The 25,541-nt window shown below is 45.2% G+C and overlaps 1 protein-coding gene across 12 annotated transcripts in view; it reads left to right on the forward strand.

Annotated features, from left to right (window-relative positions):
* Positions 1-25,541, forward strand: part of ep400 (E1A binding protein p400) — a 197,429-nt gene that overhangs the window by 90,735 nt on the left and 81,153 nt on the right. For 9 of the 12 annotated variants that reach the window (XM_038803932.1, XM_038804131.1, XM_038804316.1 and 6 more), the window contains 4 exons: positions 3,129-3,307; positions 9,542-9,805; positions 11,985-12,149; positions 25,352-25,522. In XM_038803932.1, the coding sequence (XP_038659860.1) occupies positions 3,129-3,307; positions 9,542-9,805; positions 11,985-12,149; positions 25,352-25,522 (779 nt within the window). The remainder of the gene's footprint in view (positions 1-3,128; positions 3,308-9,541; positions 9,806-11,984; positions 12,150-25,351; positions 25,523-25,541) is intronic. The other 3 variants (XM_038804668.1, XM_038804838.1, XM_038804405.1) reach the window with 2 other exon arrangements.

Raw genomic sequence — 25,541 nt, forward strand, 5'->3', positions numbered from 1 at the left:
CAAAAATCATGATCAACGCTTTGGAATGCTACGGTAGTGGAGCGAAAAGTCCTGTAATTTCCCAAGCAACATGATAGGGTGGGCAGCGGTAACTTTAGGATTTTTTTAAAATTTAGAGTATCCAATTATTTTTTTCCAATTAAGGGGCAATTTAGTGTGGCCAGTTCACCTAACCTGCTCATCTTTGGGTTGTGGGGGTGAGACCCACGCAGACACGAGGAGAATGTGCAAACTTCACACACTGACCCAGAGCTGGGATCGAACCCAGGTCCTCGGCGCCGTGAATCAGCAGTGCTAACCACTGCGCCACCGTGCTGCCTGGTAACTTTTTTAAATGGGCCAAATGAACACCACCTCTGTATCTGTCTTCTGATCTGAACAGTTGTCCTAACTGAATCTCTTGAAAGCTCAAAATAGCATGTCAAACATTTCATAGAGTGTCCGCCTTATGACTTGCATGTTAAATACGGCAAGTTATTTATATAGTAATGTCGTCACTGACAGTATTTCTAAATACACATTGGAAACGTAACTTGTGTACAACTTGACTCCATACCTCCAATCAGTGTGCCTTGTTTCTGTGTTTTTTAAGGCAACCCAAATCCTTTCTCTTGTCTTCATTGCTTTTGCAGCCTGAGGCTAAGAGGGCAGCCCAGCTGTTAACCAGCGTGGGGACAGGAGTAGACCATTCAGCCCCTCAAGCCTGTTCCACCATTTAGTTAGATCATGGACAAATGGTCTACTCCTGCCTCTGCTCTATATTCCTTGATGCTATTACCCAAAAAAAGGTCTCAATCTCAGTTTTGAAATTTTTTAATTGACCCCCTTTTTGGGGAACAGAGTTCTAGATTTCCTCTGACTTTGTGTGAAGAGTGCTTCCTGAACGGCCAGGCTCCAATATTAAAGTGATACCCCCTTGCTCTGGACTACCCCCACCTGAAGAAATAGTTTTCCTCTCTGTCATTTCAAATCCATTAATCATTTTAAACACTTCAGTTAGGTCAAGATATAATCATCTATTCTCGAGCAAATACAAGCCTATTTATTATGTTCAGAAATACATAGAACATACAGTGCAGAAGGAGGCCATTTGGCCCATCGAGTCTGCACCGACCCACTTACGCTCTCACTTCTACCCTATCCCATAACCCAATAATCCCTCCTACCCCTCCTAACATTTTGCACACTAAGGGCAATTTATCATGGCCAATCCACCAAAACTGCATGTTTTAGGACTGTGGGATGAAACCGGAGCACCCGGAGGAAACCCACGCAGACACTGGGAGAACGTGCAGACTCCGCACAGACAGTGACCCAGCGGGGAATCGAACCTGGGACCCTGGCGCAGTGAAGCCACAGTGCTAGTCACTTGTGTTACCGTGCTGCCCATATGTCCTTATAATGCAAGCTTTTTAGCACTGGTGTATCAGTTGGTGAATCTGCACTGTGGTGTCTTTTAAGACCAATGCACCGTTCCTCAATGCGGTTCATAGATTCCCTACAGTGCAGAAGGAGGCCATTGAGTCTGCACTGACCATCCGAAAGAGCATCCTACCTAAACCCATTCCCGCGTCCTATCCCCATAACCCTATCTAACCGCTGGGAACCAAGGGGCAATTTATCATGCTCGATCCACCTGATCTACACATCTTTGGACTGTGGGAGGAAACCGAAGCACCCGGAGGAAACCAACGCAGACACTGGGAGAACGTGTAAACTCCACACAGACAGTCACCCAAGGCCGGATTAAAACAGGCCCCTGGAGCTGTGAGGCAGCAGTGCTAACCACTGTGCCACTCCGTTCCCAGAATCTCATTACATACTCCCAGATGCGGTCTAAGCAGAGATCTTTACACAGCTCTAACACAATATTCAGCCCTCGTGAGATAAAAGCCACCATCCAAACCCACAACTGCTACCACTAGATGGACAAGGGCAGCAGATACCTGGGAGCACCACCGCCACCTGGAGGTTCCCCTCCAAGTCACTCACCATTCTGACTTGGAAATATATTGCAGTTCCTTTACTGTCACTGGGTTCAAATCGTAGAAGTTCCTCCCTAACAGCACTGTTGGTGTATCTCCACCTCCGGGATTGCAGCAGTTCAAGAAGGTGGCCCACCCACCGCCTTCTCAAGGGCAACTAGAGATAGGCAATAAATACTGGCCTAGCCAATGATGCCCACATCCCGTAAATGAATTTAAAAAAACATTTGCCTTTTAATTATTTTTTGTACCTATCCACTGTCTGTTATTGTAAGGTGCTATTTTGTTCAATGCAGCATCAACAATAAAAAAAGATAATTTATACAGCACTTTTCTAACCTCAGGACATCCTTCAATGCTTTACAGCCAATGAAGTACTTTTTGAAGTATAGTAGAAAACGCCGCACAAACAGCAGTAAGATAATTACCAGATAATAGTTTTAGTGCTGTTGGTTGAGGGATAAATATATGGAGAACTCCTCTGCTCCTCTTCAAATAGTGCCGTGAATCTTTAGTGTTTACCACCACTTGTCAAGGGCAGGAAGGGTTGGGCAACTAATGCTGGCTTTTGCCAACGATACTCACATCCCATGAAAGAATATTTTTAAAGAAATATCCACCTGAGAGAGCAAGTGGGTCTGCACATTAACTTCTCATCAGCCTAGATTGAGTACAGTACTGCAGTCATTGAAATGAGACTAGGAAACAGCATGATCTCCTTTCTCTTACAGATCTGGGTTCAATTCCGGCCTCTGGTGACCGTGTGGAGTTTGCACTTTCTCCCCGTGTCTGCGTGGGTTTCCTCCGGGTACTCCGCTTTCCTCCCACAGTCCAAAGATGTGCAGGGTAGGAAGATTGGCCACGCTAAATTGCCTCTTCGTGTTCAGCGATGTACATGTTAGGTTACAGGGTAGGGAAGTGAACTGGGCCCAGGTAGGGTGCTCGTTCAGAGGATCACTGCAGACTCGATGGGCCAAATGGACTCCCTCCGTCCTGTAGGAGTTCTACGGTTCTTCTGATGCTACATGTTGATTCTTGCAATATGTTGTCCTGTTTTGCCCCCAACCAGAGTTAATACACTCACTTCCCAAAATAAGCATGATCCTAATGTTTATGATTTTTGTTCTTCAAATAAATGCCAAGGTTGTTCCAGCCTGTGCAGTATGGACAAAAGCCAGATGATCGGACGGTTGTGGTCGTTGGTACTCAGCCTCAGCGTGCACCCAGCACAACTTCAGCCATTGCAACCCATCAAGGACAAGTACGTGGCAAATCTTCAGCTGTGGCAGTGTCCGCTTCTCAGGTTATGACTTCTGCCCAGGGTAAGTAACAACAACTTTCCATTTAAATGAAGTAGTGCAACTAGGTTTATGGGTCAGCACTGGAGTTTCATGCCCAGCTACTGTTCCATTGTCAACACATCTTCCCCCTAATTTGTATTTGAAATTTTGGGGCAGTAATTTTGACTAAAGATGCGAGTATACTGAAATTTACCAGGCTGAAGGCTACATTAGTCTAAAGTATCGAGTCTGATTAACATCTGTTGATCAACAATTTTTAATCAGATTGTATTTATCAGGTGACACCCGTCTACTCATAAAGACTCAACCAAGTGCGTATAATTTATTTAAAAAATTTAGAGTATCCAATTCATTATTTCCAGTTAAGGGGCTATTTAGCGTGGCCAATCCACCTAGCCTGTACATCTTTGGGTTGTGGGGGCGAAACCCACGCAAACACGGGGAGAATGTGCAAACTCCACACGGACAGTGATCCAGAGCCGGGATCGAACCTGGGACCTTGGCGCCGTGAGGCAGCAGTGCTAACCACTGCGCTACCGTGCTGCCCCTCAAGCGTGTATAATTTAAGGATGAGTTTTCAATGCTGTATTCTCCCCTGGTAAATCTGGTCTTCTCTGAAATCTGTTAGTACTTTAGGGTGTTTGTTGCCCTGTAAAATCTTCACAATTGCAATGTAGCACTTGAGTGTCTTAAGTTTTTTAAAATTTAGAAACACAAAAAGTTATTGGCTAGTTCCTGATAGTGGTGACTGTGACATGCCGTTTCACAGATTGTGTCACCGTATCTAGTCAGTCTTAACATGAAAGACCAGACGCTATTGTCAGACTATTGGACTGTGGGACATACCAATCTTGTCATCAGCTAGTAGCTGCATTCATTTTTGCTGGGGAGACAGAGACATAGTAATAATGTCACTGGACTAGTAACCCAGAGGCTCTGGCTAATGCTCTGGGGAAATGCAGCAGATGGTGGCATTTAAATTTAGTTACTAAATTTAGAATCCTCCTCCAGGTTGAATGTCACTTGGAATAAGCACTTGAGGGTGGGTGGGTGGGTACAGAATGCAGACTGGGTGCAGGGCTTCAATGCCCATCACTAAGAGTCCATCACTGTTGACCGAGCTGGCTTAGTTCCTAAAGGACTTAACTGCTAGACTGGGTCTGTAGCAGGTGGTGTAGGAAGCGACGAGGGAAAACCCTATTTGACCGTAGCCTCACCAACCTGCCTGCTGCAGATGCATCTGTTCAAGATAGTATCAGTGGAGCAACCATCTCACAGTCCTTGTGGAGATGAAGTCCTGTCTTCACATTGAGGATACCCTCTTACCGTGTTGTGTGGCACTACCATGTTAAATGGGCTAAATTTTGAACAGATCTTGCAACTCAAGAACTGGGAATTGTACTCAACCACAATCTGTAACTTCAGGTCTGGGCATTTCCCCCACTCTGCCATTACCATCAAGTCGGGGGATCCACCCTGGTTCAAGGAAGAGTGTCGGGGAGGGCATGCCAGAAGCAGCACCAAGCATACCTAAAAATGAGAGGTCAACCTGGTGAAGTTACAACACAGGACTACTTGGATGCCAAACAACGTGGGCAGCAAGTGACAGACAGAGCTAAGCAATTCCACAACCAACGCATCAGATCAAAGCTATGCAGTGCTGCCACATCCAGCTTTGAATGGTGGTGGACAATTTAAAAAAACTAACTGGAGGAGGAACCTCCGCAAATACCCCATCTTCAATGATGGGGGAGTCCAGCACACTAGTGCAAAAGACTAGGCTGAAGCTTTTTCATCGATCATCAGCCTGAAGTGCCGAGTGGATGATCCATCTCGGTCTCCTCCGGAGGTCCCCAGCATCACGGATGTCAGTCTTCAGCCAATTTGATTCATTCCACATCATATCATGAAATGACTGAAGGCAGTGGATACTGCAAAAGCTATGGGCCCTGACAATATTCTGGCAATGGTACTGAACACTTGTGCTCCAGAACTTGCTGCACTCCTAGCCAAGTTGTTCCAGTACAGCTACAACACTGGCATCTACCCAGCAATGTGCAAAACTGCCTGGGTATGTTTTGTTCACAAAAAGAAGGACAAATCGAACCCAGCCAATTACTGTTCAGTCTGTCTATTCACAATTATTTGGGGCTGGTTTAGCACAGCGGGCTAAGACAGCTAGCTTGTAATGCAGAACAAGACCAGCAGCACGGGTTCAATTCCCGTACCAGCCTCCCCGAACAGACGCCAGAATGTGGTGACTAGGGGCTTTTCACAGTAACTTAATTTGAAGCCTACTTGTGAAAATAAGCGATTATTATATCATCAGTAAAGTGATGGAAGGGGTCGCTGACAATTTTAGCAAGCAGCGCTTAGAGGCAGCACGGTGGCATCATGGTTAGCACTGCTGCCTCACGGCGTCGAGTATCCATGTTTGACCCCGGGTCATTGTCCGTGTGGAGTTTGCACATTCTCCCTGTGTCTGCACGGGTCTCACCCCCAAAACCCAAAAAGATGTACAGGCTAGGTGAATTGGCCACGCTAAATTGCCCCTTAATTATAAAAAAAAGAATTGGGTACTTTAAATTTATTTTATGAAAAAAAAAGAAAAAGCAACAGCCCTTGGCAATAACCTGCTCACGGATTATCAGTTGGGTTCTGCTAGGGTCATGGACACAGACATATAGACATAGAATTGACAGTGCAGAAGGGAGGCCATTTGGCCCATCGAGTCCGCACCGGAAAGACCAACCCACCTAAGTCCACACCTCCACCCTATCCCCATAACCCAGTAACCCCACCTAACCTTTTTGGACACTAAGGGCAATTTTTAGTATGGCCAATCCACCTAACCTGCACATCGTTGGACTGTGGGAGGAAACCGGAGCACCCAGAGGAAACCCACGCAGACATGGGGAGAATGTGCAGACTCCGCACAGACAGTGACCCAAGCCGGGAATCGAACCTGCGACCCTGGAGCTGTGAAACAGCATGTGCTAACCACTGTGCTGCCAGTTCCTGAACTCATTCCAGCCTTGGTTCAAACATGGACAAAAGAGCTGAACTCGTGAGGTGAGAGTGACTGCCCTTGACATCAAGGCAGCATTTGACTGTGAACAACATCGAAGAGCCCGAGCAAAACTGGAGTCAATGAGAATCAGGAAAATCTGTTGGGATTGATCCTCCAATTGAGCAGCATTCCTAATCCCCTCCAAATGAAGTTGGAAGAAGTAGCTGGTCACGAAACACCGAAGGGGCTTGTTTAGCACAGGGCTAAAGAGCTGGCTTTTAAAGCAGACCAAGGTAGGCCAGCAGCACAGTTCAATTCCCGTACCAGCCTCCCTGAACAGGCGCCAGAATGTGGCGACTAGGGGCTTTTCACAGTAACTTCATTTGAAGCCTACTTGTGACAATAAGCGATTTTCATTTCATTTCAATGGTGTTTTTAAATTGGAGGGTGGCCGTGCCTGCCCTTAATTGGGCGTTCAAACGTTTTTACATGAGCTTAAGAGTTTATCAACTGTGGTGGGGGAAAACTTTAAATTGTATGTAGAACATGAATATTGCATCATGCTGTCCACAATATTAACAGCATGGGTTTTGGCTTAAGCAGAGCTTGAACGCTAACCAAAAAATCATCTGAAGCAAATGTTTTCCTTGTTTCCTCAGCTATTGGTAACTTGTTAAATTTACAGGTGCGGTTCTTGGGTTTAAAACAATTTTAAACCACAATATTTACGTTTCAGCAAGGGCAGGGTAAGTATTTGTTCTGGTGGAATTTGCAGAGAGGTTTTTTAATTTTCTTGTGCGAGAGAGTGGGTTGCTTGTGCTGAATTTCAGATTGCAGCACTTGCTCATCTGATGGTAATCCTAATGGTACCTGCATCTTCCTGAACATGAAAGCAAGAGCCGACCATTTAGTCCCTTGAGCTTATTCGGCCATCTTGTAACGAGACCGTGGCTGGTCTGAAACCCAACTTCATGTTGTTGCTTTGTCCCATATCCATTAATATCTTGGTTAATAAAAATCTTATTGGTCTTAAAATTGGTCATCGATCCAACGCCAGTTGTCATTTGTGGAAGAGAGCCCAAATGTCTACCACCTTTCAAGTGAAGAAATGTTTCCTACTTTCATTTCTGAACGGACTGGCTTTGTTTTTTAGACCATTCAGCCACTACTCGACACCCCAACTTGTCAATATAGTTTATTACAATCTATCCTATCTTCACCTAATATCTTGAAAATCTAGATTAAATTACTTAACCTCTCGAAATGCAAAACTAGTTTTTGCAATTACTAGTTTGATGTTAAAGATCATTGATTTAGCCGATCCTGCAGCCTTTGTTTGGCGTTGCTGCTGTCTTTGAGTGCCTTGAAGAAATAATCATTCATTCATTCATCGGTACTTTGCCCAAAGGCAGGTCCGAGGCATGTTGTCTGCTGGTGCTTTGTCCTGAGAGCTCTATTCAAGGCAGTTTTTGTCGCTGGTGTTTTGCCATTGCCTTCTACTTTCTGGAATAGGACAAAGAGACATGTCCGAAGCCCACCTCAGCCCTAATGGGAATCAAACTGGCGCAATTGGCATTATTCTGAACCACATACTCGCTATCCAGCCAACTGGGCTAACCGGCCCCTTTCAAGAAATACGGTAGAAAAACCTTGTTTCCTTTTGAACACTTTAAAAAAAATTAGTGAGTATAAAAGAGTTATGCTGGTGGGGGCAAAGACGGGCTGTTTAACTGAATTCTGCAGGATTGGGTCTGTCCAGAGATGATGAGCCCTGGGCTGTAGCAACACAACCATTTCGCTACTTGTACAAGAAAGGATCCTGAATGCCTAGCAGTGGAGTCAGTACGGTCACACATTAACTCCCACATCTGGGCTGCCATTGGGAGTGCAGTTTACAGTCACCAGCCTTGCCTCTGGTTTGCACAGCTTTGTTTCTTCTCGAAGGACTATGACCTCAAGCAGAAGAAACTCTGAGCTTCTAAGGACATAAGAATGTAAGAAATAGGAGCCGGTGTAGACTACTTGGCCCCTCCATTCTGCTCTGCCATTTATTAAAGCTCTCTTTAAATGTCTTTCTCTACTCCACTTACCCACACTTATCCCCATATCCCTTGATTCCCTTAGTATCCAAAAATGTATTAATCTCTGCCTTGAATACATTTGATGACTGGGCTTCCACAGTTTTTTGGTGATAGAATTCCAAAGATTTGCAATCCTCCCCGCTTATCCAGAGATTGGTTCACAAAGCTATTGTGAAATACATAAATGCATTGCACAAGCTGAGCCTGCCTGGCAATACTTTCTCATCTTTCTTATGATGTGGTTAAGATGTGTGACAAATTTTTGCTTTTCCGTGTTTGAGATGTGGTAATCAATTACCACCATTCCAAAGAGCATTAAAACCTACGGAAGTGTCAAAAGTGTTCACTGTCACTGTAACTCTGGCTGTATTTAAGACACTTCCTTGGCTTTCTGAAACTTCTTGCTCTCATTCATGGTTCTGGTTGTTGGCCAAAGTTATTTTCTAATGTATTAATAAGAAAGAAAGACTTGCACTGGATGATGACCTCTGCACACTCAAAAGCACTTCACGACCAGTGAAATGTGTTTTTTTCACGTTCAGTCCCTTGTAGGAAAACTCAGCGGCCAATTTGAGAAAAGCAAGCTCCCGCAAAAAGCATATAAAATAAACGAGCAGATCATAAGTTTTAGGTGTTGGCTGAGGGATAAAAATAGGCTGGCATATCAGGGAGAACTCTCCTCTTCTTCAGCAGAGTGTCATGCAATCTTTTGCATCTACCCGAGAGGGCAGACTTGGCCTCCGTCAACCTCCCGTCTGAAAGATTACACTTCTGATAGTGCAGCATTCCCTCAGTACTGCGCTGAGTGTGTCCGTCTGCATTATGTGCTCAAGTGCCCGGAGTGGGTCTTGAACCTACAGCCTTCTGACTCGGGTGAGAGTGCCACCCTTTAGCTGAAGCTGAAACAAAATGCTATTTGGAGTGTAGTATACAGTTTAAAAAATTTGATATGAAACAGAGGACTTAGAGTTGCGTATATTGTGCCGACTCGAAGAAATAGCTGGCTAGTTTCAGTAACCGGGTGAGTATGCCTTGAATTTTAATCACTGTCATCCTACGTTTTTTGGGGCGGTATGGTGAGTTTGCAAAGAATGAAATGTGAATATGTTTTGATGAAAGTATCTCGTTATTGGCCAGCACAAACCAACCGCTTGTCATTTGCAGCAGCGACTCCGTTTCAGATGGCTCAGACTTCTGCCAGCGCACCAGGACAGCAGCAGGCGGTGACCAGCACCATCGCCTCTAGCACAGCCAGCCCAGCCCTGGGCAGCACAGCCGGCCTGGTCACCCAGCAGGGACAGGCCGTTTCCCAGGCCTCGCACTCAGGTCATGCCCAGCAACAGGCCTCCTCCGCTCACACCACCCCGACAACCAATGTGCTGCATCAGAGGCTGGTGCTGACCTCCCAGGCCCAGGCACGATTGCCTAGTAAGTGGCCTCGCAAATATTGCCTAATTCTCCCACTTATTACTGTTGCATGACTCACTCATTTCTTGCTGGCGGTGGCTGTCCCCTCACGAGCAGCCAAGTTTCCAACCTTTTTTTTCTCCAAATTCTCTTTTGCTGCCCTGTTTATGCAAATCTCTTTGTTGGTAAGGGACTAATTCACCTGCTGATATTTCTTTCGACAAGCTCTGGCCATGTTGGCTAATGAACCAAACACTGTCCTTTGCTTCACTTTTGTATGTATGTTGCCTTCTAGCATGTCTTTCCGATATTGAGTACTTACTTACCTGATGATATATTTATCCTCTAGATAATGCACTGCCTTTACAAAAGCTGCTTAATTTTTTTCAAAGTTGCAGGTCTTGAAGAATTTTGACTAGGCATTTCAAAACTTTAGGTGATGTTTTTGTAGAACGCTTATTAGTCAGCTGGTTTTCCTAACTTGAGTTGCATCAAATTCTATGGCAGTATTGCTTAAACGTGTATGTGCCAGTGCTTCACTTTTATATTAATCAATCATCTAATATTGCCCTGTGTTATGTTGTTGCCTTGTATCCTGTGTGTGCGTTCAGACCCACAATTGGAATCTAGATCTCAGTTGTCAAGAGGTTATACTGCAAAATACTTTTATTAAGAGCAAGTTGGGAATGGGGGAAGTAATATCGCCAGTCTCGTATCTGGTCCTCGCTGTCAGCAGTGCTAAGTTCCTTTTCCCTACTGCAACTTAAGTGAAGCTGGGAAAGATTTCCCAAACAACTTTGTTAAAAACAACTATATACAAGTTCAGAAATCCACCCAAACAACTGTGCCCAAGTATGACTTTGTTATTGTGCACAAGATTCAGGATTTTTATTAGCGGCATTTGCAGCCTTTATGAATAGTAGCCAAAGTTTAATGTATGTTAGGGGCTTGATAATGTTGCCGTCTTCCAACTGAATGTAGTAAAGTTAACTGACGGTGTATGTGAGATGGGTCCGAGAGGTAAATTGTCCCTTGCATGTTTCAAGGGGCGGAAGCACTGATAACAGACGGCAGGAGTTTAATAAACCTCAGCAGAGACTCTGGCCCGTTTTTGCTTTTCCTATTTACAGATGCTCTTGGAAAGGCAGTGTAAAAATGCACCTCACTTTCATAACACTGATAACAGGGTGTCATTTAAGCTTTTACAGGCAGCTGATAACAAGTCTGATACCACCCTCCGACAGCACTGCAACGTGGCTGCTGCTTTTGAAATTTCTTGTCATCTCCCATCAACTTAATTCATAGAAATCCACCAAGTGCCTCAAACAATAATTAGCAATGAAATGGGCAAAAAGGTTTTTTAAACTGCGGAAAAAATGCATTGAACTTTATCCAAAATTAGTCATAACTGGGTGGGGTGAGGGGGGAAAGGAATAAAGAGAAACCTCGTTCGAGGAATAAGTGCTTTGCTTATACACAATCTGATTCTACCTTTTAAAATGTTAGCAAAGCTTATGCTGGGCCAGACAATATCCAAAGAGTTTTCTCATTATCGGTAGTATGGTAGTATAGTGGTTATGTCATTGAACTATTGTGGACTAATGATCAGAAAAATTAATTCTAATCCCACCACAATAGCGGGAGGATCTAAATTTGATGAATCAAATAAATTTGGAATAAAACGTTGACCTCCGTAATGGTAGTCGATTTTTATTTAAAAATTGCAAAAATCCTCGAGACAGGAAAATCTGCCCTCTTTACCTGATCTGGCTTCCGTGTGACTACCACTTTCTGGTGCAATTAGGAATGGGCAATAAGTGCTGCCTTTGCCAGAAATGCCGACAGCTTGTGAATGAATTATAAAAGAACAAAATGGACAAAGTGTCAACTGGGGAATGAACCATTATTGCTGTGAAAATTATTGCCTTCATCAAGCATTTCCAAAATATTCCATTTGAAGATCAGGATAGATGTGTGAGATCTCTTAGATATTCACTGACTAGCTAGATAATCAATCACCTGGCCTTTTTAAAATTCGATCTCACTTTGCTTTCCCTGCATGAACTTCTCTGACACCTTGTTTGAACACTGTAGATGACCTTGCATGAGTAGAGCTTGGGTGCAGGTTTACTAACTGCCAGAGGACAATGGTCCAGATTTCTTGTTTATAATTGCATTGCACGCTGTCCTTGCCTTGCAGGTGGTGAAGTCGTTAGCATCGCCCAGCTTGCCTCCATTGCTGGTGGACAAGGACGAGGCACTCAGAATAGTCAGCCCGTGACGCTGCACTTCCAGGGAAACAAGTTTACCTTGTCTAGCAGTCAGTTACGGCAGCTCACTGCAGGCCAGCATCTCCAGTTACAAGGTACATCCAGCAGCAAGCCGTGACCACGGATTTGGCTTGTCATTTAAAATATTCTCCTTGTCTGTACACGTGCGTCTTTCCATCACATTGTAATTTCCTGTTGCTGTGATTTTTGGACAAACATTTACTGTCAGTATTTGGCATTTACATTTAAAAATTCTACACAATAGGAATCTCTACACAGACAGGTACTGACAACACTGTAATTGCAGTCTGTGGTTACTAGGCGATGATGTAGTTCCACCACCTTCTGACATATCATAAGTGATGCCAAGGGGGAAATCATCTGGTTAACAATATTGATACAAGGTGAAAACTCCTGGAGATTATTTTCAAAGATGCAATAATAATAATTATTGTCACAAGTAGGCTTACATTAACGTTGCAATGAAGTTACTGTGAAAATCCCCTAGTCGCCACACTCCGGCGCCAGTTCGTGTACACTGAGGGAGAATTCTGAATGTCCAATTTGCCATACAGCACGTCTTTCGGGACATGTGGGAGGAAACCGGAGCACCCGGAGGAAACCCACGCAGACACGGGGAGAACGTGCAGACTCCGCACAGCCAGTGACCCAGGCCGGGAATCGAACCTGAGACCCTGGCTCTGTAAAGCAACAGTGATAACCACTATGCTCCATCCAGCTGATAATACAATTTTAAAATCCTTCACTGGATCACACAGAATTACACAGTGCAGAAGAGGCCCTTCAGCCCATCACCTAGGTCCAGTGACATTACCATTATGCTGCCACCAACCCCAAAAAGTTGAGGAACAGATTGGACAGATCGAGCAACTGAAAACTGGGCATTCAAGAGGTGCTGTGGGTCATCATCAGAATTGTATTCAACCACAATTGGCAATCTCATGGCTGGATGTATCCCCACTCTCATTACCATCAAACTAGGGGATCAACCCTGATATAATAAAGAGTGCGGGAGGGTAGAATGGTAGCACATGTGGATAGCACTGTGGCTTCACAGTGCCAGGGTTCCAGGTTCGATTCCCCGCTGGGTCACTCTGTGCGGAGTCTGCACGTTCTCCCCGAGTCTGCGTGGGTTTCCTCCCGGTGATCCGCTTTCCTCCCACAGTCCAAAGACGTTCAGGTTAGGTGGATTGGCCATGATAAATTACCCTTAGTGACCAAGAAATGGTTAGGAGGGGTTATTGGGTTATGGGGATAGGGTGGAAGTGAGGGCTTAAGTGGATTGGTGCAGACTCGATGGGCCGAATGGCCTCCTTCTGCACTGTATGTTCTATGTATGCCAGGAGCAGTGCATACCTAAAAATGAGTTGTCAATCTGGTGAAGCTACAACAGATAACATAAGCAGCGTGTGATAGAGCTAACTGATTCCTCACTGAAGATCAGGAGCAGATTGAAGCTCTGCAGTTTGCCACATCCTGTCATAAATTGTGGTGGAAAATTAGCAAACTTACTGGAGGAACCCAGTACGTCAGTGCTCAATACAAGACTGGCGCATTTACACTGATCTTCAGCTGGAAGTGCGAGTAGATGATACACCTCGACCTCCTCCTGAGGCCTTCAGACAATTCTATTCACTCAACATGATATCAATAAATGTCTGATACACTTGCTCAGCAATAATCTGCTCACTGACGCTCAATTTGGGTTCTGACAGGGCCACTCAAACCTGACCGTATTACAGCCTTAGTCCAGGCATGGACAAAAGAGCTGAATTCATGAGGTGAGGTGAGAGAGACTGCCCTTGACATCAAGGCGACATTTGACTGAGTGTGGCATCAAGGAGCCCAAGCAAAACTGGAGTCAGTGGGGATCTGGGGAAAACTGGTTTGAATCATACCTTGCACAAAGGAAGATGGTTGTGGTTGTTAGAGGTCAATCATAGTCCCAGGACATTGTTGCAGGAGTTCTTCAGGGGCGTGTATCCTCGATCCTACCTTAATCTACCTTCATCAATAACCTTCCCTCCATCATAAGGTCAGAAGTGGGAATGTTCGCTGGTGATTGCTCAATGTTAAACACCATTTGCGATGCCTTAGGTACTGAAGCAGTCCATGTCCAAATGCAGCAAGACCTGAACAACATTTGGGCTTGAACTGAGAAGTGGCAAATTATATTTGTGTCACACAAGTGCCAGGCAATGACCATCTCCAACAAGAGAGAGTGTGACTATCTCTCCTTGAGATTCAATGGCATTACCATCCCTGAATCCCTGCAATCAACATCTTGGGGGTTACTAGTGAGCAAAACTTGAACTGGACCATCCATCTGGGCTGGTTTAGCTCAGTGGGCTAGACAGCTGGTTTGTGATGCAAAACATGGGCAGCAGGGTGGGTTCAATTCCCGTACCAGTTTACCCGAACAGGCGCCAGAATGTGGCGACGAGGGGCTTTTCACAGTAACTTCATATTTGTGACAATAAAAGGAGATTATTATAATAAATACTCTGGGTACAGGAACAGGTCAGAGGCTGGGAATTCTGTGGAGAGTAATGCACTGCCTGATACCCGAAAGTCAGTCCATCATCTACAAGTTAGGGGTGTGATGGAATACGTTGCACTTGCCCAGTTGAGCGCTGCTCCAACAACAGGGCAGGACTGGAACCGATGTGGGCAGGACTGGAACCGATGTCCTAGGGGGGGTGTTTTCTAGAGCTGTTGGGGAGGGTTTAAACTAATGTGGCAGGGGGATGGGAACCAATGCTGGAAGTTGGAAGGTAGTAAAACAGGGACAGAAACAAAAGGAAGTAAGGGGAAAAGTGCAAGGCAGAGAAGACATAGTCAGAAATCCATAAGGGCGACAGTACAAGGTACAGTGACTGAGGGGAGCACAGTGAATAGGCCCAGTAATAACAAAAGGAATAAAACTGGAGATGTTAAGATTCAAAACAGAGGTAAAAAAACCAACATAAGTGTACTTTACCTGAATGCTCGTAGTATTCGGAATAAAGTAAATGAGTTGGTGGCACAAATCATCGTAAATGACTATGATTTAGTGGCCATTACTGAAACATGGTTAAAGGATGGTCACGACTGGGAGTTAAATATCCGAGGGTATCAAACTATTCGGAAGGACAGAGTGGATGGTAAGGGAGGTGGTGTTGCTCTGTTATTTAAGGATGACATCCGGGCAATAGTAAGGGATGACATCGGTGCTATGGAGGATAAGGTTGAATCCATTTGGGTGGAAATCAGGAATAGTAAGGCGAAAAAGTCACTGATAGGAGTAGTCTATCGGCCACCAAATAGTAACGATATGGTGGGGCAGGCAATAAACAAAGAAATAACTGATGCATGTAGAAATGGTACAGCAGTTATCATGGGGGATTTTAATCTACATGTCGATTGGTTTAACCAGGTCGGTCAAGGCAACCGTGAGGAGGAGTTTATAGAATGTATCCGCGATAGTTTCCTAGAACAGTATGTAATGGAACCTACGAGGGAACAAGCGGTCCTAGATCTTGTCCTGTGTAATGAGACAGGATTGATTCATGATCTCATAGTTAGGGATCCTCTCGGAAGGAGCGATCACAATATGGTGGAATTTAAAATACAGATGGAGGGTGAGAAAGTAAAATCAAATACTAGTGTTTTGTGTTTAAACAAAGGAGATTACAAGGGGATGAGAGAAGAACTAGCTAAGGTAGACTGGGAGCTAAGACTTTATGGTGGAACAGTTGAGGAACAGTGGAGAACCTTCCAAGCGATTTTTCACAGTGCTCAGCAAAGGTTTATACCAACAAAAAGGAAGGACGGGAGAAAGAGGGAAAATCGACCGTGGATATCTAAGGAAATAAGGGAGAGTATCAAATTGAAGGAAAAAGCATATAAAGTGGCAAAGATTGCTGGGAGATTAGAGGACTGGGAAATCTTTAGGGGGCAACAGAAAGCTACTAAAAAAGCTATAAAGAAGAGTAAGATAGAGTATGAGAGTAAACTTGCTCAGAATATAAAAACAGACAGTAAAAGTTTTTACAAATATATAAGACAAAAAAGAGTGGCTAAGGTAAATATTGGTCCTTTAGAGGATGAGAAGGGAGTTTTAATAATGGGAAATGAGGAAATGGCTGAGGAACTGAACAGGTTTTTTGGGTCGGTCTTCACAGTGGAAGACACAAATAACATGCCAGCGACTGATAGAAATGAGGCTATGACAGGTGAGGACCTTGAGAGGATTGTTATCACTAAGGAGGGAGTGATGGGCAAGCTAATGGGGCTAAAGGTAGACAAGTCTCCTGGCCCTGATGGAATGCATCCCAGAGTGCTAAAAGAGATGGCTAGGGAAATTGCAGATGCACTAGTGATAATTTACCGAAATTCACTAGACTCTGGGGTGGTCCCGGTGGATTGGAAATTAGCAAACGTGACGCTACTGTTTAAAAAAGGAGGTAGGCAGAAAGCAGGAAATTATAGGCCAGTGAGTTTAACTTCGGTAATAGGGAAGATGCTGGAATCTATCCATCAAGGAAGAAATTGCGAGGCATCTGGATAGAAATTGTCCCATTGGGCAGACGCAGCATGGGTTCGTTAAAGGCAGGTCATGTCTAACTAATTTAGTGGAATTTTTTGAGGACATTACCAGTGCAGTAGATAACGGGGAGCCGATGGATGTGGTATATCTGGATTTCCAGAAAGCCTTTGACAAGGTGCCACACAAAAGGTTGCTGCATAAGATAAAGATGCATGGCATTAAGGGTAAAGTAGTAGCATGGATAGAGGATTGGTTAATTAATAGAAAGCAAAGAGTTGGGATAAATGGGTGTTTCTCTGGTTGGCAATCAGTAGCTAGTGGTGTCCCTCAGGGATCCGTGTTGGGCCCACAATTGTTCACAATTTACATTGATGATTTGGAGTTGGGGACCAAGGGCAATGTGTCCAAGTTTGCAGATGACACTAAGATGAGTGGTAAAGCGAAAAGTGCAGAGGATACTGGAAGTCTGCAGAGGGATTTGGATAGGTTAAGTGAATGGGCTCGGGTCTGGCAGATGGAATACAATGTTGACAAATGTGAGGTTATCCATTTTGGTAGGAATAACAGCAAATGGGATTATTATTTAAACGATAAAATATTAAAGCATGCCGCTGTTCAGAGAGACTTGGGTGTGCTAGTGCATGAGTCACAGAAGGTTGGTTTACAAGTGCAACAGGTGATTAAGAAGGCAAATGGAATTTTGTCCTTCATTGCTAGAGGGATGGAGTTTAAGACTAGGGAGGTTATGTTGCAACTGTATAAGGTGTTAGTGCGGCCACACCTGGAGTATTGTGTTCAGTTTTGGTCTCCTTACTTGAGAAAGGACGTACTGGCACTGGAGGGTGTGCAGAGGAGATTCACTAGGTTAATCCCAGAGCTGAAGGGGTTGGATTATGAGGAGAGGTTGAGTAGACTGGGACTGTACTCGTTGGAATTTAGAAGGATGAGGGGGGATCTTATAGAAACATTTAAAATTATGAAGGGAATAGATAGGATAGATGCGGGCAGGTTGTTTCCACTGGCGGGTGACAGCAGAACTAGGGGGCATAGCCTCAAAATAAGGGGAAGTAGATTTAGGACTGAGTTTAGGAGGAACTTCTTCACCCAAAGGGTTGTGAATCTATGGAATTCCTTGCCCAGTGAAGCAGTTGAGGCTCCTTCATTACATGTTTTTAAGGTAAAGATAGATAGTTTTTTGAAGAATAAAGGGATTAAGGGTTATGGTGTTCGGGCCGGAAAGTGGAGCTGAGTCCACAAAAGATCAGCCATGATCTAATTGAATGGCGGAGCAGGCTCAAGGGGCCAGATGGCCTACTCCTGCTCCTAGTTCTTATGTTCTTATGTTCTTCTGTAACACTCTAGAAGCTCGGCACCATCCAGAACAAAGCAGCCTACTTGATTGGCACCCCATCCACCCCCTTAAACATTCGCTCCCTTCAGCACTGATTGACAGTGGCGGCAGTATGTACCATTTATAAGATGCACTGTATAAATCCACAAAGGCTCATTCAACTCACGAATAGTGAGGGGTGCGTTTGGACCAATTTGGCAGTGGGATGGGACATGGAGTGGAGGTAGAGTAGGGGGTGATGAACAGCCAAATATAGAAGAAAAACCAAGTCACTCTGGTAGGCAGAGCGATAATAAACAAGTTGAGGCACAAGGGCATGACTGGGCTGGATGGCATTTATTTTAATGCAAGGAGTCTTGAGAGTGAGGCAGATGAGTTGAGGTATTGATTAACACATGGGTGAATGATATTCTTCTTCGCACAGAGGCATGATTGAGGGAGGGGCAGGACTGACAGCTCTATATTCTGGGTATGGTATCTTCAGGTGCGATAGGGGGAGTGTAAAAGAGGAGGCGGTGCCCCAATATTGATCAAGGAGTCAATTACTGCAGTAAGGAGGAATGATATCTTCGAAGGTTCCCCAAATGAGGACATAAGGGTAGAACTTAGAAACAAAAAGGAGACAATCACATTACTGGGAGTATACTATGGCCCCCAAACAGTGAGAGATAGAAGGGGACATATGTAGGGAAGACTGAGAAATGTCAGAATAATAGAGTACTAATGGTAGGAAATTTCAGCTTCCCCAATATTACCTGGGATAGACAAAGTGTGAAAGGCTTCAAGGGGACGGAATTCTTAAAATGCATCCAGCAAGAGATGGTAACCAGCGGGCATAGATTTAAGGTCTTGGGCAGGTGGTATTTAGGACATCTGAGGAAGATCTTTCTGATCCAGAGGTGGCCTGACTCTGGAACTCACTGCCTGAAAGGGTAGTAGAGGCGGGAACCCTCACAACATTTAAGAAGTATTTAGACAGGCACTTCAAATGCCACAGCATACAGGGCTATGGCCAAGTGCTGGAAAATGGGATTAAAGTAAATCGGTGCTTGTTGGCCGGTGAGGGCACGATAGATTGAAGGGCCTCTTTCCATGCTGTAAAACCTCTATGTCTCTACGGTGGTATGAGGCACAAGTTGGCTATGATGGATTGGGAACTGTTACTTAAAGGGATGACAGTGAATAGGAAATGGCAAACATTCAAAGAGCGCATGGGTGTTTAATCCTGTCTGGCGCAAAAGTACAACGGGAAAGGTGGCCAAAGGTGGCTTACAAGAGAAATTAGAGATAGTGTTAGATCCAAGCTAGAGGCAGACAAATTGGCCAAGAAAAACAACAGGTCTGAGGATTGGGAGCAGTTTGGAATTTAACAAAGGAGGACGATGGATTGATTAAGAAAGGGAAAATAGAGGACGAGAGTAAACTTTCGGGGAACGTAAAAGCTGACTAAATGTTTCTATAGGTATATGAGAAAAAGGTTGGTGAAGGCAAAACAGGTTCCCTGCAGTTAGAAACAGCGGAATTTATAATGGGGAACCAAGAAATGGGAGGGCAACTTAATGCATACTTTGGTTCAGCCTTCACAAAGGGGCACGTAAACAACATACCAAAAATGTTGGAGGATACTGGGTTCAGTGAGATCGAGGAACTGAATCAAATCAATATTAGTAGAGAAATAGTGTTGAGGAGATTGATGGGATTAAAGTCCGATATATCCCCAGAGTCTGATAATTAAGGAACTGACCTGAGAAATAGTGGGTGCATTGGTCATCTCCAAGATTCTGTAGACTCTGGAATAGTTCCCACAGATTGGTGGATAGCTAATGTAACCCCACTATTTGAAGAGGGAGGTAAAGAGAAAACAGGGTATTATAGACCAGTCAGCCTGACGTTGGTAGTGGGGAAAATCCTAGAGCCCTTTGTTAAAGATTTTATAGCAGAGGACTCGGAAAACAGTGGTAGAATTGGACAGAATCGGCATAGATTTATGAAAGGGAAAACATGCTTGACAAATCTACTGGAATTCTTCAAGGGTGTAATAAGTAGAGTTGATGAGTGGGCGCCAATGGATGTGGTTAATATGGACTTTCAGAAGGCTTTGGAATGGAAGCAATGACAAGTGGGGGTACTGCAGGATTGGGTAAAAGCAAATTACTGCGGATGCTGGAATCTGAAACCAAAGAGAAAATGCTGGAAAATCTCAGCAAGTCTGGCAGCATCTGTAGGGAGAGAAAAGAGCTAACGTGTCGAGTCCGATGACTCTTGGTCAAAGCTAACAGACAGAGAAAGTGGGAAATATTTATACTGTGGAGTGAGAATGAAAGATGAGTCATAGCCACAGAAACCCAGGGAAACTGGGTGCTAATGGCCATAGATACCAAGGGGAAAGAGTATTAATGGCAGTCCCCAGAGAGAACAAAATATGTGAAAGGTCAAACAGCAGGGAAACTAACATCAAAGGATGAACTGTAGGTGTGGGGGGAGGGGAAGGGGGAGGAGAAAGGTGCAGGAAAGGTGGATAAGATTGGGGGCGGCGGATTAAATGTATATTAAGAATTGGTAAAAGACAGTTAAAATGAAATGGGATGAAAACAAATGGGTCATGGTGGGGTAGAGCTGATAATCTGATGTTGTTCAATTCGATGTTGAGACTGGAAGGCTGTATCGTGCCTAACCGGAAGATGAGATGTTGTTCCTCTAGTTTGTGTTGAGCTTCACTGGAACATTGCAGCAGGCCAAGAGCAGACATGTGGGCATGGGAGCAGGGTCTTTTGTTAAAATGGCAAGCAACAGGAAGGTCAGGGTCCTGAATGCGCACAGACCGAAGATGCTCAGCAAAGCGATCACCCAGTCTGTGTTTGGTCTCTCCGATATAGAGGAGACCACATTGGGAGCAGCGAATGCAGGAGACCAGATTGGAAGAGATGCAAGTGAAACGCTGCTTAACCTGGAATGAGTGTCTTGGGCCTGGGATGTTAAGCATGGAAGAAGTAAAGGGGCAGGTGTTACACCTTCTGCGATTACATGGGAAGGTGTCATGGGTGATGGGAGAGGTACTGGGTATGGTGGAGGAATGGACTAGATTATCTCGGAGGGAACGGTCTCTGCAAAATGCTGACAGAGGGAGTGAAGGAAAGATGTGTTTGGTGGTGGCATCACGCTGGAGTTGGCGAAAATGGCGGAGGATTATGCTTTGCATACGGAGGCTGGTGGGATGAAATGTGAGAACGAGGGGGACTCTATCCTTGTTCTGGGAGGGAGTGGAGGGGGCAAGGGGAGTGGCACGGGAGATGGACCGCACACTGTTGAGGGCCCTGTCAACAACTGTAGGTGGGAAATCACGGTTGAGGAAGAAGGAACACCTTTTCGAAGCACCATTTTGGGAAGTGGCATCATCTGCATCATCTCCTCTTCTGCAGGATTGGTGCTCGGACCCCAGCTATTCAGTGTATATTAATTATTTAGATGAAAGAACTGAATGTAATATCTCCAAATTTGCAGTTGACACAAAATTGGGTGGGAGAGTTAGCTGTGAGGAGGATGCAGAGATGCTTCAGTGGGATTTGGACAAGTTGAGTGAGTGGGCAAATGCATGGCCGGTGCATTATAAAGTAGATAAATGTGTTTATCCACTTTGTAACAAAAACAGGAAGGCAGATTATTATCTTGATGGCTATAAATTAATAGAGGGGAATATGCAACGAGACGTGGGTGTGCTCATTCACTAGTCGCTGAAGGTAAGCATGCAGGCGCAGCAGGTGGTAAAGAAGGCAACCGGTATGTTGGCCTTCATTGTATGAGGATTAGAGACAGAGCAGTGATGTCTTGCTGCGATAATACCAGGCCTTGATGAGGCTACACCTGGAATATTATGTACTGTTTTGGCCTTATCTGAGGGAGGGTCTTCTTGTGATGAAAGTGGCCATAGTCCCAGGAGATCGCAGAGAACTCTTCCCCTTGAGAGTGAGAGAACAGATTGTTGGTGGTTTAACCTGAGGTTCACCACAGCTCAGGCGATGGACAAGGTTGAGAAGGCATGGCCTTCATTTCATGGTAACTTCAGTTGATATGGGAACTGAAATGAAATGAAATCACTTATTGTCACAAGTAGGCTTCAAATGAAGTTACTGTGAAAAGCCCCTAGTCGCCACATTCCGGCGCCTGTTCGGGGAGGCTGGTACGGGAACATGCTATTGAACCCAGACTATTGGCATCACTCTGCATCACGAATGAGATGGCTATAGAGCATGTGCAGAGAAGGTTTACCAGACTGATTCCCGGGATGGCGGGACAGACTTAAGAGGAGCGGTTAAGTCCGTTACGATTATATTCACTGGGGATCAGAAGAATGAGAGGGGATCTCATGGAAACCTATTAAATTCTGACAGGACTAGACAGGGTAGATGCAGGAAGGATGTTCCTGATGGTGGGTGCGTTCGGAATCAAGGGTCACAGTCTGAGGATACAGGGTAAGCCTTTTAGAAGTGAGATGAGGAGAAATTTCTTCACCCAGAGGGTGCCGAGCCTGTGGAATTCGCTACCACAGGAAGCAGTTGAAGCCTAAACATTAAGTTTTCAAGAAGGAATTAGATACAGCTCTTAGTGTGAAGGCGATCAAAGGACATGGAAGGAAGGTAGATCAGGCTATTGAGTTGGATGGTCAGTCCCTCCAAGCCACACACTGACTTGGAACCCTATCGCTGTTTGGTCACTGGTGCTGGTTCAAAATCCTGGAACTCCCTTCCTAACAGCATGATGTGTGTACCTGCACTGCATGGACTGCCCAGCACCACCTTTTCATGGTTAGGGATGAGTAATAAAAGCTGACCGAGAGAGCAACGCTCAATTCCCGTGAGAGTATGTTTAAAAAACAAACCTTGACAGGTATATGGGGCGCAATTCTCCACACTCACGACGGTGCGGAGAATAGCGGGGGTCGTAAATTTTTACGGCCACGCTAGTCTGACGCCCTCCCGCTATTCTCCCCCCCCCCCCCCCCCCCCCCCCCCCCCACGCCCGACTCCCGACACGAATCGCTGCCGCCGTTTTTTTACGGCGAGTAGCGATTCTCAGCTGGCCGATGGGCCGAAGTCCAAGCTGTTGGACCTGGTCTGGCTGTTTGTAAAAACGGCCGTAAAGCTCGGATCTTGGCAACCATGGCACCGATTGGCACGGCAGTACCACGGCTGTGCCAAGGTGCCATGGGCCCGCGATCGGTGGGCACCGATCTCGGGCAGCGGGTCCGATTCCCGCGCACTCTTTGTCCTTCCGCCGCCCCGCTGTATCCATTCGCGGGGCGGCTGAGGGGCATCCCGGCCCGCGCATGCGCGGGTTTCGCGCAAATGCGCGATGACGTCATCCGCGCATGCGTGGGTTGGAGTCTTCCAATCCGCGCATGCGCGGCTGACGTCATGTGACGCGTCAGCCGTCGCAAACTCTGGCAAGCGGGCTTAACGAAATTCGTTAAGCCCGCGATGCCGGAGTTCACGGCCGCGGCATGCTAGCCCCGACCGGGGACCAGAATCGGTTCCCGGACGGGGGGGGGGGGAGGCTGGCGTCAAACCCGCCCGTTTTTGACGCCAGCCTTACGATTTCTCCCTGTTTGGGAGAATCGTGCCCATGGTACTAGGAGTGATCAATACTTTGATTACTGCTTTTTATACTTTTTTTTACTAGAATCTAACACCTCAAACTCTCCTTAGAGCAAAGGAGATTCAGGGGAGGTTTGATGGCGATTAGGACTGGTTTAGATAAGGTAGCTAGGGAAACGCTGTTCCCATAAGCTGATGGTACACAGGCTAGAGGGACATGGAGCTAAGGTCTAGCGAGGGGTACAGAACAAATATGAGGAGGAACTGTTTCTGCACTGAGTGATAATGACTTGGATCTGCTGCTGCAAAGGGTGGTGGAAACCTAGATGGTGAATAATGTCAAAAGGAAGTGAGACAAGCACATGGGAAAATATATTTAAAGGCCTGTTTGGGTTGAACAGATTGAATGCCTCACAGGATGACAGTACATTGCCACAGTACTTAGAGTACAAGCAAGAGATTTATCTTTAGAACTTATGTTTCATAGAATTATTTAACATCTGGTTCAGAATCTTCTAATATGCACCGCAGAAACAGGCCATTTGGCACAGAATGCCCACACTGGTGTTCATGGTGTACTTGAGTTCTTGCCACCCTTCTTCATCAAACTCTAACAACATAACCATCTATTCCTTGCCCTCTCACGTGTTTCTTGAACTTAAATGCATCTGTGCTATTTGCCTCTACTAGTTCCATCCGGTGATGAATTCCACATTCTCGCCACTCTGGATAAAGAAGCTTTTTCCTGAATTCTGTATTTTTGTGTATCTGTCTTATTTTTATGGCCCCTAGTTCTCGCCCACAGGTCGAAACATCTCTTCATATACCCCCTTGAATGTTTTCAGACCGTCAAAACTTCTGTCAGATCACCGCTCCAACTTCTCTTTTCTAGAAAAAAAGAACCACTGTTTTCTACTAGAAATTTACGTTCCATGTGCTTTCGTTCACTGAATGATGTTTAATCATTTCAACCTATAATGAGACCTGACGTGATGTTGTATTAGGGCAGCACGGTAGCACAGTGGTTAGCACTGTGGCTTCACAGCGTCAGGGTCCCAGGTTTGATTCCCTGCTGGGTCACTGTCTGTGCGGAGTCTGCACGTTCTCCCCGTGTCTGTGTGGGTTTCCTGCGGGTGCTCCGGGAGTTTCCTCCCACAGTCCAAAGACGTGCAGGTTAGGTGGATTGGCCACACTAAATTGCCATTTAAGTGTCCAAAAAGGTTAGGTGGGGTTATTGGGTTAGGGAGATAGGGTGGAAGTGAGGGCTTAAGTGGGTCGGTGCAGACCCGAATGGCCGAATGGCCTCCTTATGTTCTATGTTCACACATTACTAGGGAGATTCCGTGGAAGCATAGGATAATGGCAGCAATTAGAAAGCAATTTTTTGACTGATGTTCCATTTGTGACCAGGGTATTTGCCTAGATAGTAAAGTTGATGAAGATTCACTTGAAACCTGGAGAGTTCAGACTCAGCCCTGAGATAAGGTGCGAGAAGACAAAGAATGCAGAATAAAGATGACTGGGAAATGTCCAAATAAATAAATCACTTTCCCTCTGGCCATTTAATGGGAGACCTACCTCAGGACCCTACCCCAGAGACTCACTGTTGCACAGCTTTCTTGCCTGTAAGCCTGAAATATAAAAAAAAAGAACATCAGGGGTCTCAACATCCAATTAAGAAACAAAACCTTGAGAGAGAACCAGGGTGATGGCTCCCTGCAAGGGAATTTTGATAGTAATACATTTTGCATTTGTATGAGAAAAATCACTTCGCTACCCTTTTTAATTAAAAAAAAATAACTACAGGTAATGTCCTCCAAATTGTATCAGCACCGGGGCAACAGATTATGCGGCAACAAAGTCAAGCTCTGATGCAAACGCCATCCCAGGGCAGTGCAGTCCAAAATGCATCCGCTGTAACTGGAAACCAACAAGGAATAGTACCTAGTTCTGTTTCCACCTCTATTTCGACACAAGGTAAGTGACTGAGGGGCTG

Source organism: Scyliorhinus canicula, chromosome 1 (assembly GCF_902713615.1).
Source record: "Scyliorhinus canicula chromosome 1, sScyCan1.1, whole genome shotgun sequence".
Taxonomy (NCBI): domain Eukaryota; kingdom Metazoa; phylum Chordata; class Chondrichthyes; order Carcharhiniformes; family Scyliorhinidae; genus Scyliorhinus; species Scyliorhinus canicula.